At 35.6% G+C, this 12,255-nt stretch overlaps 1 protein-coding gene across 2 annotated transcripts in view; it reads left to right on the top strand.

Annotated features, from left to right (window-relative positions):
- The window catches only part of PAK1IP1 (PAK1 interacting protein 1), a 17,112-nt gene extending 4,857 nt beyond the window's left edge, over nt 1-12,255 (top strand). The window contains exons 3-10 of one of the 2 annotated variants that reach the window (XM_025173063.2): nt 505-625; nt 2,621-2,695; nt 4,552-4,604; nt 7,437-7,582; nt 7,665-7,762; nt 8,292-8,391; nt 10,546-10,675; nt 10,781-12,255. In XM_025173063.2, the coding sequence (XP_025028831.1) occupies nt 505-625; nt 2,621-2,695; nt 4,552-4,604; nt 7,437-7,582; nt 7,665-7,762; nt 8,292-8,391; nt 10,546-10,675; nt 10,781-10,926 (869 nt within the window). In that variant the 3' untranslated portion in view covers nt 10,927-12,255. The remainder of the gene's footprint in view (nt 1-504; nt 626-2,620; nt 2,696-4,551; nt 4,605-7,436; nt 7,583-7,664; nt 7,763-8,291; nt 8,392-10,545; nt 10,676-10,780) is intronic. The other variant, XM_025173059.2, reaches the window with a different exon arrangement.

The following is a 12,255-nucleotide window of genomic DNA, read 5'->3' as shown; positions in this document are numbered from 1 at the left end:
CTTGAGAGTGTTCTTATTTCTCTGACCCTCCTAGGCAAGATTAGAGTAATCAGAAGGGATGACTTTCAGATAAGAATGCTAATAGGAATCTCTCTGATGGGTTCAAAAGGGGCAGTTGTTAAGGCCTTGACTACCAAGAATGTGTCCTATGCAGGTGAATCACTGGGGGTGCGAGAAGGAGCACCCTCCTGAGGAAGCATTGCACATGAACATGGCCTGAAAGGGTATCCTTCCCATGCTGAAGAAAGGAGCCTGAAACAACTGTCTATGCAATGTGTTTGTTGCTAACTTGCTTTTCAGTCTTGCTGGTAAAAGTGCACCATTTCAGGGACCCCTGTTGCCGATACCACAAATTTCTGTCTTTGCACCACCATTTAAAAGCATGCCAAGAATTCTGTAAATTTGTAGGGATGTACAAACTATGTTTTTGCTATAAAACCATTTTGAAATGTACTTTATTTTAAACCAAAAGGATTGCATAGAACTGTTCTTGTTGATTTTCAGGCACTGTATCCTGCTTGGAATTCTATGGGAGCGCTCATCTGTTGAGTGGAGCTGAGGATGGTCTCATGTGTATTTGGAATACAAAAAAATGGGAATGCTTGAAGTCAATTAAAGCCCACAAGTATGTTCTCTTTTTTCTGATATAAGTGTATTATAATCCCTAGTTATGTAAACAGGGTTCTATTTGCACAATAGTACCTGTTTGCTCCCTTCTGAAAAAGTATTCAAGAGAATCAGGATTCTCTAGAATGATGTAGTACATAGTGCAAAAAAAACGATTAAATGGTGAAAACTCAGTTTCCGATCTAATGCTCTAAAGCTCTTTTTCATTTATTTATTAAATTTCTATGCTACTCCATAACCAAAGTGAGCATTTATAATGTATGTACAAATTCATAAACAAAAATATAAACATAACATAAAAACACACAGAACAGATAAAGAATAACAAAAACTTTTAAAGACCTAACCATTGAATTTTTTAAAATTAAAACTGATATCTAAATATTGAAGAAGAATGAAGCCATCTGTGATCACAATTGCTAGAAACTAATATCCTAGTTTCTGCCATTTTGGATCAGGACTCACATGTAAGGCCTAACATAATAACATAATAATCTATATAGTACTAAAACTCTTGGGTCTGTAACCTTCAACTGGGTGGAACAGTGCATCATAGGGCAACAGTTTTTGAACCAAGGTACCTCAAATAGGCTAACTACAGAATGCATCAAAAATCTGGGACGCATGATCCAAGTGGGATTGAAATTTGGGAAATTTGTGTCTGCTTCAGCGCTACTGTGCTGCTGTGGTCAGCCCAGATCACATGATCATCATGAGCGTATCCCTGATCTCTTTTCTGCCTCCCTCTGTCCCCTGCGCCCAGTTGGCTGCTGGCAAGGCCGATGGGCAAGTGGCAATTGGCTGCTTTGGAAACAAGACAGAAATTTGAAATCTCTTAACAGCTGTGGGCACTGAGGGGAGGATGAGGAAGTGACTTGGATGCCTGCTGGCAAGGTAGGGCTGGCTGGGGGTGCTGGTGGTGATGGGTGACCCCTCTTCCTCGAGGGAGGAGTCCCTTGGGGACATGCCAGAATGGGGAGTGGGGGTGCAGTTTTCCTTACAGCCCATGGCTCCCTTTGTTCCATCTCCCCCCAGCAAAGGGGCAGGCAATTCTGCTGGTCAGCTGAGGAGGAGGAGGCTTCACAGGGGCTCTCCTGAGGGGAGGGCAAATGGCGCAAGCCTATATTATATGAGGGAGGGAGGAACTTAGTTTTCTGATGCTCCCTGCCAGCTTCCCATAAGCAAAGTCTCTGGGGAATAAAAAAGAGGAGAGTAAAAATCAACAAAACCTGGCTACCAATCCTGAAAAATACAGCCTGCAAAAGGTCAGCGAACTCAGCTCAACCACCAGGACATGTGAACAGTTCACACAATGAACTTGCTAATCACCCCCAGCAGCCCCTCGTTAACAATTCAATAGAAGAAAAAACCCTGCCTAATCCCCAGGAAGATACACACAGATTCTGACACCAAAACAAGCAGCCACTCAGTAACGCGACCCCCCACACACACACCCAATCCCCCCTTCCCCCCCCCAGATCTCTATAAATACCCACAAAAGGGTCACATCACCCATCGTATGCCGGGCTGTGAAAGCCTTCGACAATACATCACTGGGGAAGTTGCCAACAAGTCACAAGTCACTCCCACTCCCACTGCTTTTTTGCCCTTGGTCATTCTGTTTCTCTGTTTAGGTAAGGAAATATCTCTGAAACAGTGACCCAACGGGTCATAGGTTGTCTAGTAGTATTTAAAGCAGAGAAAACTAACAAGTATCCCCAAACCCCCAAGAATAAAGATCAGAAAATCTTGGCTTCACAAATTTTGCATCATCATTCTGCATATTTCAGGCACTCATGAAATATGGCTTCCAGCCATCAAAAGGTTGCCCATCCATGAGGGAGTGTCACAGTTAGTTTGTAAGCCAGGGCTGATAAGAGGCATACTAAGACGAGTTATGTATGACTTAGAGGGCTTCATATTATGATTGAATATATTGATAATGATTTGTTGGCATTAAAAATCCTGTTTATGCTTTTTCTTTATGCATTAGAGGCCATGTGACATCTCTTTCTATTCATCCTTCTGGAAAGCTGGCTTTATCAGTAGGCACAGACAGGACATTAAGGTAAGCCAAAAGGCTGCAAACTTCAGAAATGGCCTTAGTTTTATTTAAGACAATGCTCTTTCTATAACTTCAAAGCAATTAGCAAGCTGTTCCAAGCTGTGAGCATAAATATCAGGTATGTTGTTATTGTTCAACAAGTTAATAAATTTATAAGCGAATATAAGTATCAAGAATAAAATTAATCTAATATAGTATATGACAATGGATGTAAGTGAAAACAGGCTTATAATGGCTACTTCCAAAAGTATGCAGATGGAGTTCTACACCCTGGATCACTCCTTTGCTCTCTTGCCATCTCCATTTCCAACTTCCACACACACTTTAAATCTTCTCTGGTGGTTCCTCAATCCTCCAGAATAGATTTGGGAAATGAGTGTGAGAAAGAATCTATGGTAGAATTATACCTTAAACTTTAAGATAGTACATGACTCTTTCTTAAAACAAGAATGTTATTTGAAAACTGTTTTGCATATAATGAAATATTTATTCAGCTGTAAGATGTTGTTTCTCATTGACAGGAATCTTTATCAGAAGTTTTAATTTGTGAATTTGCTTGATAAGGCCAGGATTACAGAAGAATCTTGTCAAGATTCTCTCTCTCATATTTCTTGGTTGGTATGATTGGGATGTGTTCCTGAAAAAGTAGGAATAGGCAACATAAGGATGAGGTGCCAGAGAGGAATCTAATGGTACTAGCTTGTAAAAGTAATTACTCTAGGAATGTATTGGTCAAAGCCTCCATTCTAGCTGACCTTCACACAGTGATAATTCACCTGTACCAGAAGAACTACTTGTGAATGTTTATATGCTCTTCCACATAGAATATGAAAAGTATTCTGCTTTTGCAGGCTGCTTGTTAATAATCTAATAAACTATAAACATATCCATAAATACACTTTTAGAATTAAATTTAGTAATTTTGAAACAGCTGTTGTTTTAAAAATACGTGTAGACCCACCCACATATATAAAGTGCATTTAAAAACTCATTCCAGTTTCTGCACTGGAACAGAATTGGTTTGGTGGGATGGTAATCATAGATCAGAAATGTTCACGCTTTTCAGATCCCAGACCAAATAGAGTCCTACTATACGTATGAATCTATACCATGGGATCTTACATCTATTTTAGCTTAAACGTTCAGAAGAATAAGCATCCTATTCCTTTATCTGTCTTTTCAGCTGACTCTCTAGTCATTTAATAGTCATCCATTTTAATGGAGACTGCTAAATTACAGTAACATTAAATATGCAAGGAAGTAGTTGTTTTGTAGCTCAGTCTGATTCTTCAGGTTGACCGATAATCACTATACCTCTCCTTGGTTATGCTGCATATGATCAAGAGACACAACTCAGAACAGGGTTTTTAATATCAAAATATTGTGAATGCATTTAGTTTTGGAGAAACAAAATAATGCTAATGCCAAGAATATTCTACTTAAGCTTGTTCTTGCCAATTCAAGTCACTTAAGTGTGTTTTCATCTTTTCACTCACTTTTAATAGCTCTCACAGTCAGGAAGTTCCTCCTTAGTTCAAGTTTGGATCATTGACTGTAAATCTTCTACCAGCTGGTTCTTGTCTTTCCCTCAGATGTTAAGGAGAATAAAGCTACTCCCTTTTCCTCGTGACATCCCTTCATGTATCAGAAGACTGCAGTCATGTCTCTCCTTAGCCTTTTCTTCTTTAACCTGAACATACTAAGTTCATTTAACTGCTCTTCATAGGATTAGCCTCCAAGCCGTTACCATCTTTGCTGTTCTCTGCACTCTCAAGGTTGAAACCACATTGCCTATAATTTCTACCATCACCTACGTTGTGTTTCCTTCAGTTCAAAAGATGTGTATTGGTATTTTTCAGAACATGGAATCTTGTAGAAGGAAGATCTGCATTCATAAAAAACATAAAACAAAGTGAGTATATTTCTTTGCTATGTATTTTTGTTTATTCTACATTATTTAGTATTTAAATTTATTGCATCTTTAAGTTAGCTTTTATTGTCTAGTGAAAATACAGCTTGGAACATAGTAAAATATGTATTTGCTTGTTCAAAAATGTGCTAAGCTACCTTTCCCAATGCCCATCTCAGATATTTTATGAAATTCTGCTGCAGATAGCTAGCCTTCTCATCACAGTTGCTTTATTCCTGCCAGGCTAAAATGCCATGCCCAAACTAAATCTTTCCCTATTCAAAGCGTTGTTAAGTTCCTATCATGTCCCCTAAGGTTTGTTGAGTTCTTGTTATTCCATATTCAACCTGTTGCCATTTAATAGTATTTAGGAAGTAAAGAAATCTGGCATAATAGACTGCATTCTGAAGAGGCTAAAGGGAAGCAATTTCATTATTTTGTGACTAACTGTGTCCACCATGGAAGATGCTTTGTGAATGGGCAAGCCCCTGATCACGGCCATTATCATGGAATACTCTCTAAAGTTCTAAATGTGCCCACTGAACCTGCCTGCCATCTGCAACAGAATTCCCCATAAATCTGTATGGCTCCCACCCTATGATGTTCTGAAAGGCACTGAAAATTTGACTATTCTCCTAGGCCTTTTCTCAGAGTGGTTGGTGTATGATTTTGTCCTGTTTTGTATGGTTTTTTGAGGGGATGCATATCATCCGTTTATTTTATTGTTCTAACTTTTTATTATGTAATGTGCCCAGAGTAGGTTGGGATCAGGTATTCTTTAAATCTCTCTATATAAGTAAATAAACAAATAAATCATTGTCTACCCCTACTATATCCTCTTAATCGAATTAGCCTCTGTTCAACTCAAAGGTATTTAATATCAAGCAATTTAACTTAAAACCGAAATCTTTATTATAAAACAAATACCTTAATGTATGCCCTTCCTTTATTTTTTCATTTCATTTCCAATGTTATATTTAATTTTGAAGAAAAAGTCAAATAATCCTAACACGTGTAACAGTAATATCTGAAACTGTAATTACCGTATTTTTCCATCAATATGACGCCCCCATGTACAAGACAACCCCCACTTTTCCAACCCAAAATTAAGAAATCAATATTTTAAAGATAGTGCAGAACACATTTTTATTTAGTAATTAGGTAACATTTACCTGATATACTCGGTGGGAAGAGGTCGAAACCGTCTCTCTGCAGCTCTATTTCCATGCTCTTTTGCATAACTGATTACATTCAATCACAAGTGAAACTGCCGATAGCTTGTCTCCGCAAACAGACTTCCTCCAATTGGTTTGTTTAGCATCGGCTGAGATCAGTTACATAAGGCTTGTGATTGGAGGAAGTCTGTTTGCAGAGACAGTATGGGCAGTTTCACTCGTGAATGGAGGCTCGTGATTGGAGGAAGCTGTTTGCAGAGTCAAGCTATTTCACTCGTGATTGGAGGCTAGCAATAGGAGGAAGCCTGTTTGCAGAGACAAAGTATGGGCAGTTTTGCAACCGCGCAGTTCTCTCCTCGGCTTACTTCCTTGCATAAGATGCCCTTCAATTTTTAGTGTAAGGATTTTAGAAAAAAGTATTGTCTTATAGTTGGAAAAATACGGTAATAAAATATCTGCTTTCTCTTCCTTTTATCTATATTCTCTAAGACATTAAATAATAGAATATAAAAAATCTAAGTATGTTATATAAATATTACTATATTGAAATAACATATTGTACCAAGCTGAAAAGATGGAGCAATAGATGGTCTATAAGGCTAGATTTAATAATATGTTAGAAGACTGAGCTATATTAACACTTTATAGATATATATTTTGTTTCTTCAAATGTCACTCATTTAATCACTATTCTGTATATTCTCTTCTGATTTTATAAGCATTGTTTTATTTGGTTGTACTTCATCATATCTTCTGGTTGTTATATTTCGCCAATAAAATATTTAAAAAAGAAGAAAAGTTCTTTTAATATTTGATTGATTGATTGATTGATTATGTGCCATCAAGTTGTTTTCAACTCCTAGCAACCACATAGATAGATTTTCTCCATGATGTTCTGTCCCTAACCTGGTCCTTCAGGTCTTGCAGCAGTGCACTCATCACCACTCTGAGTCCATCCACCTTGCTGCTAGTCATCCTTTTCTCTTTCCTCGCACCTTTCCCAGCATTAGGACCTTCTCCAGAGAATCAGGTCTTCACATAATGTGTCCAAAGTAGGATAATTTGAGCATGGTCATTTATGCTTCGAGTGAGAATTCTGGGTTGATTTGTTTGATGATCCATTAGCTTGTTTTCTTAGCTGTCCACAGTATCCTCAGGTGTCTTCTCCAACACCAAAGTTCAAAAGCATCAATATTCATCCTATTCTACTTCTTCAAAGTCCAACTTTTGCTTTCATAGAGTGTCACAGGGAATGCCATGGCTTGCACAATTCTGATCTTTGTAGGTATAGAGACATCAAAGCATCTGAATATCTTTTCCAAGCCTTCATGGCTGCTCTACCAAGTGCTAGTTGGCAGTGTATTTATTGAATTTTAATATTTAGATCCTTATTAATAGATTATAAATAGTAATCTTTTAATGGATTATTAATATTAAGGTTAAGAATTTTTGTTTAACATAGAGAAAGAGGCTAATAAACCTTGAATTTCAGGAGTTTAAAAAGTTTAAAGGCATTAAATTCAAGACAAGTTTATCCTAAGTAGTAATAAAGAAACATCGCATATTGGCTATTACTTAGAACTGAATCTCATCTGCAGAAAATGATACCTGTGGTTTAACTTTTTTTTTCCTCAAAATCTATATGATTGACATTTCTTAGATGCACATCTTGTTAAGTGGTCGCCTAGCGGTGAGACATACATGGTGGCTATAGCTAACAAAGTTGATCTATACAAGCTTGAAACTGCTTCTATCTCTGGTACCATTGTCACAGAAAAGAGGATATCTTCAGTAAGGTTTATCACTGTAAGTAGAAAAATAGAGTCAAATTATTTAAAATGTTATAAATGAATCCAATCTCATACACTTTTTAAATGTTTCTTTAAAGGATTCCATACTTGCCATTGCAGGAGATGATGAATTCATAAGGTTATTTGACTGCGAATCTCAAAAATGCCTTTGTGAATTTAAAGCTCATGAAAACAGGTATGTTCTATTAATTAATTATGTATTTTTAAAGATTTTTCTTTAATTTTTATATACTATTTACTTCTGAGTTTTGTTTGGTGATACTACGTGTATTTTCATAGGGTTAATATCAAATTTCAGTACTTTAAAGTTTCAATGATTTCAGTATCAGACCATTTTGTATTTAGATCAATCTTTCTCTTTGAACTATATCACTATGTGCTTACCTTTGGATGAATTGTATTATAGCTCTGATACTGTATTTATGTAGCCCATTGGTGGAAATGGATATGATTAGCAAATCAGGTTCTCTGTTTCCTTTCCCTTGCATTTTTTTCACATTTTAATCTATCTGATAGAGAAAGGGAACAAAGTAAGCTCCCATTATATGATTCAAAGTTAATTGTTCTTCACGTATCAGTAGAATTTGGTTAAGTAATAGTTATGTAGCATTTTGCAATCATTTCTTGATTATTGTGAATTTTCTTAGCTCTTATTTTTTAATTCATTTAAATTTAAAAATGTAATATTATCTCTTGATCCTTAGAATCAAAGCACTGTACAGTTTCAAAATGGAAGGCTTACATATTCTAGTAACAGCATCAAGTGATGGCTACATTAAGGTGTGGAATCTTGATATTGATAAGGTTTGTATATTACCAAACTATTCAAAAATTTTGCGGAAGAATAGTTAGGATTGTATTAAAAATACAAGAGATGACATTCCACTAATAATTACACAACCAATGAATAGTCTAATGGAAGTGAAATGGCTTATTCAGCTTGTCCATATAAAAATAAGAACATTGAATTTAATGTTCATATAAGAAGAGTGATTTTTGCAAGGATTAGAAGTGTTGTCTTAGTGGAATATCCCCATTGGGTACAGTCCTTAAAACTTAGACTTGTATCTTTAACTTATTTTCATGATTTCCATGATATGTAAGGTTGCAGTTTTAGGTGAACCCAGCTGGCTTGCTTTAATGTCAGGGAGACTTATTTCTGAATAAACATTGATAGGATTATGTTTTGCTTAAATGTTATTTTAAAAAAAAATGGCATTTTACCATTAATTTAATATGATACAGATTTCATCTGTCCTGCTCTGTTAAATCATTACATGTGCTTGATTATTTATTATTATTTGTTTAATAATAATAATAATAATAATAATAATTTATAATGCCACCTAACTCCCAGTGATTCTGGGCAGTTTTTGTTACATTTCAAATTCAAAGCATTTGAAAGAGATGCTTTGTGAAGTGCATTAGTATAAATGGAATACCCCTTCTCAAAGTGTTAAAGCAGCCATGTCCTTTGCTATTTCTGTGCACAGATAGTAGTCCCACAGGGACTGCAGCAAACTTAAGTGGCTGTATGTACTCAGCTGGGATAAACTTTTCACCATGCTGCTTTTGTGCTTTGAGGAAGATTGCTTTGTTTGCACTAATGAGCTTCTTTCAGATGCTTTATAAAAAGTGTTGCGTATTAAGAATTAAGTGTTATTTCTGCATCAAATCAAATTTGCAGTATAGGTAAGCCTGAGAACAGTGTTCCACTCAAACAGAGGAGCTGTAGTTTGAAAAGGTACACATGCTAGAGTTTGGAGATTTTACTTTTGTTTTGCTTATTTTACAAATAATTTGTTTTAAATTTTTTTTGGCAGATTTTTTTTTATCCTGCCTTCATTAGTTTTATAAATAACTCAAGGTGGCAAATATACCTAATATTCCTTCCTCCTCCTATTTTCCCCACAACAACCACCCTGTGAGGTGAGTTGGGCTGAGAGAGAGTGACTGGCCCAAAGTCAGCCAGCCGGCTTTCATGCCTCAGGTGGGACTAGAACTCACCATCTCCTGGCTTCTAGCCTGGTGCCTTAACTACTAGACCAAACTGGCTCTCTTTTACAAATAACTCCTGAATATATTTTATCAGCTAATTCAGGATTCTCCAACTGAGGGCGATTGCAAGCAGCTTGAGGTAGGGGAGGTGGCATCATAGTTGATTGTTGCTGTTTTTTAAACAGGTCTGTACAAGGAGGGATAGCACCATCAGAATTCAGTCTGGACTTTGCTTCTCATTTTCTCTGCACAAGCCCACAGTGGGCAGTTGCTGTACCACAAAGTTTGAGAACCCACTATGATGCATAAATTAAAAAATAGTTATTAAATATTGTATATTTTTCTTGCCCTTTTCTAACATCAGTGAAATAATTAGTTTTATTCTGAGGGTAGGACGCTGTGGTATAGCAAAGTTTGAAAACCATTGAACTAATAACTTTATACTATAGAGATACACTTTTTTAGCTATAAGTACAACTTGGATTGCTCATTTTTATGCATCAAAGCATATTTCTTACATCGATCTCTCACTAGAAACTTAGTAAGATAAATTGCATCAAATTCAATAAAATGGTGAGACTTGTAATTGTAAACACATCCTTTCAGAAATGTTCAGTTCAGTGGATCTTACACCTGAGTAAATGGCCACCGACTATCCTTAAATCAGCTTTTTAGGAAATAGGGTCAGTTGAACAAGCTAGTTCTTACTTTTAAGATAAGATTGCACAAGTGCAACGGATTTTATCTGTCGCTCCTATCACCATAGTTGTTCACATACCTTTCAAATACTGATACAATTGCATTTCTGGCACAGAATATTGTCTGAGGAAGAGGATGCTGCAGAAATTCTACTCATCTTCAATGTGATGGATATCGTCTTGGCTGTTACAAAATGGCATGTTTACTTTTCTGGAGTTTACATGAATAAATGTCTTGGATTTTTTATTTTTATTTTTTCAGATTGAGAATACCCCATCATTGCTATGTGAAGTCAATACTAAAGCCAGGCTTACCTGTTTAGCAGTATGGCTCAAAAGAGATTTTGAAACAGAGCAGATCTCCAGTGAAGCCACAACATCTTCATGTCAGGGTATTACTGTAGAATTTTCTTCAAGTTCTGTCAGGTCAACTATAATTAAAACAATTTATTTTAATATAGTATCTTTAAATGTAACCTTGATTTATTTTTTTCCAGTACATGAAGCAGATCAGCCATCAGTTAAGAAAAAGAAAATTTGTTGGACCGATAGTAATAAACCTTCAGAGGGAGATGGCCAAGAAGCCCCTCTGAAAAGAAAATCAGGAAATATGCGGCAAAAGAAGTTGCAGAGATTAAAATAAATGTGTATTTATTATCATATACTGTACTAAATACATAACAAATAACCAATTGGTTTTTTTTATTCTTAAGGCATTTTTCATTTTCAGTATATCTATGAACATTTTATATATTAATGTTTCTAGAAAATAGCCGTTTTATTTCAACTGTAACAATACCCAGATCTTGTGACTTCCATGTTTTTAAGTCTGAAAATATAAATCTCAAATATTTTACCAAGTATGTAAAGTTTCCTATTCCAGTATTATTTAAATTTATTTCCAAGTTGCTAATATATTTTGACATTTACAAGTATTTTCAGGTTTTTTAATTTAATTCTCTTTTCATGGAGGCATTATTCATATACACATAACAATATAAAATGTTACCTTACAAATTAATTTCTCAAAGTGTATTTATTTATTTAATAAATGTATAAGGCCACTCATCTCATATACTATACATGACTCTGGGTGGCTAACAATGAAAACAGAATATTGCCCTTAAATTGAATTTTTCACCCATGGATCCTAAACTCTTGAAATTAGTAAGTGGCCCCTATTTTTGGGCACACGCATAGGGCACATTTAAAGGGGAGCCAGTCCATTTGTTTCAGTGAAGAACTAACTTTCCCACAAAAATTATCCCCGCTTCTGAGCTATGTATGCTCAACACATTTCCTATAACTGTAGGTGACAGAGTTTGACCGAGATGCAGGATTTTTGGCTCTGTCAACTCTGCCAAGGAATGTAATCAGTTGCAGGGTTTTCCTTTTTGGCGTACCAGGGCCACTGAGGTAGAGTAGAAGCAACTCTTCTTTCTGCTTCCTTTTTTTTTTTTTTTTTTTGCATATAATATTTTATTAAGAATTTTGATTACAATAGTAAAAACTAATACAAACTAGTTTACATTTTTAGAATAAAAAGTGCAAGAAAAAAAATAAAAAAGAAATAAAGAAGTGACTTCCAACCTTCATTACAACAAGTATAGACAAATTTAGTAATTCTTTACAAGGTTACAGACAGATATCTCTTCATCCTATATGTCATCCCTTATCTAAGCAAATCCATAAAACATCAACTTTTCAATCCTGTTGTCAGCAAAAGTCTGTAAAGGGTTGCCAGAACTTTTCAAATTTTTACTTCTAACAGTCTTAATCTTTAATTCATTCAAATATTGTTGTAGGATTTGATTTCCATTTTTCTTTATCACATTGTACAGACTTCAAGAGTTTTACAAGCCTCTTTTGTATATACAGTAAAACATTTTCCAGGTCATTCTCTTGATTTGTCATTTGTATTTCCCCTTTAATTTTTAAAATTTCAACCAGTTTATCCAGTAAAGCGTCCTTT

Source organism: Python bivittatus, unplaced genomic scaffold, assembly GCF_059951505.1.
Source record: "Python bivittatus isolate LINGU-HERP-01145 unplaced genomic scaffold, Pbiv_v1 ctg000840_np1212, whole genome shotgun sequence".
In the NCBI taxonomy this organism is placed as follows: Eukaryota; Metazoa; Chordata; class Lepidosauria; order Squamata; family Pythonidae; genus Python; species Python bivittatus.
This window is presented reverse-complemented; position numbering and strand designations above follow the sequence as displayed.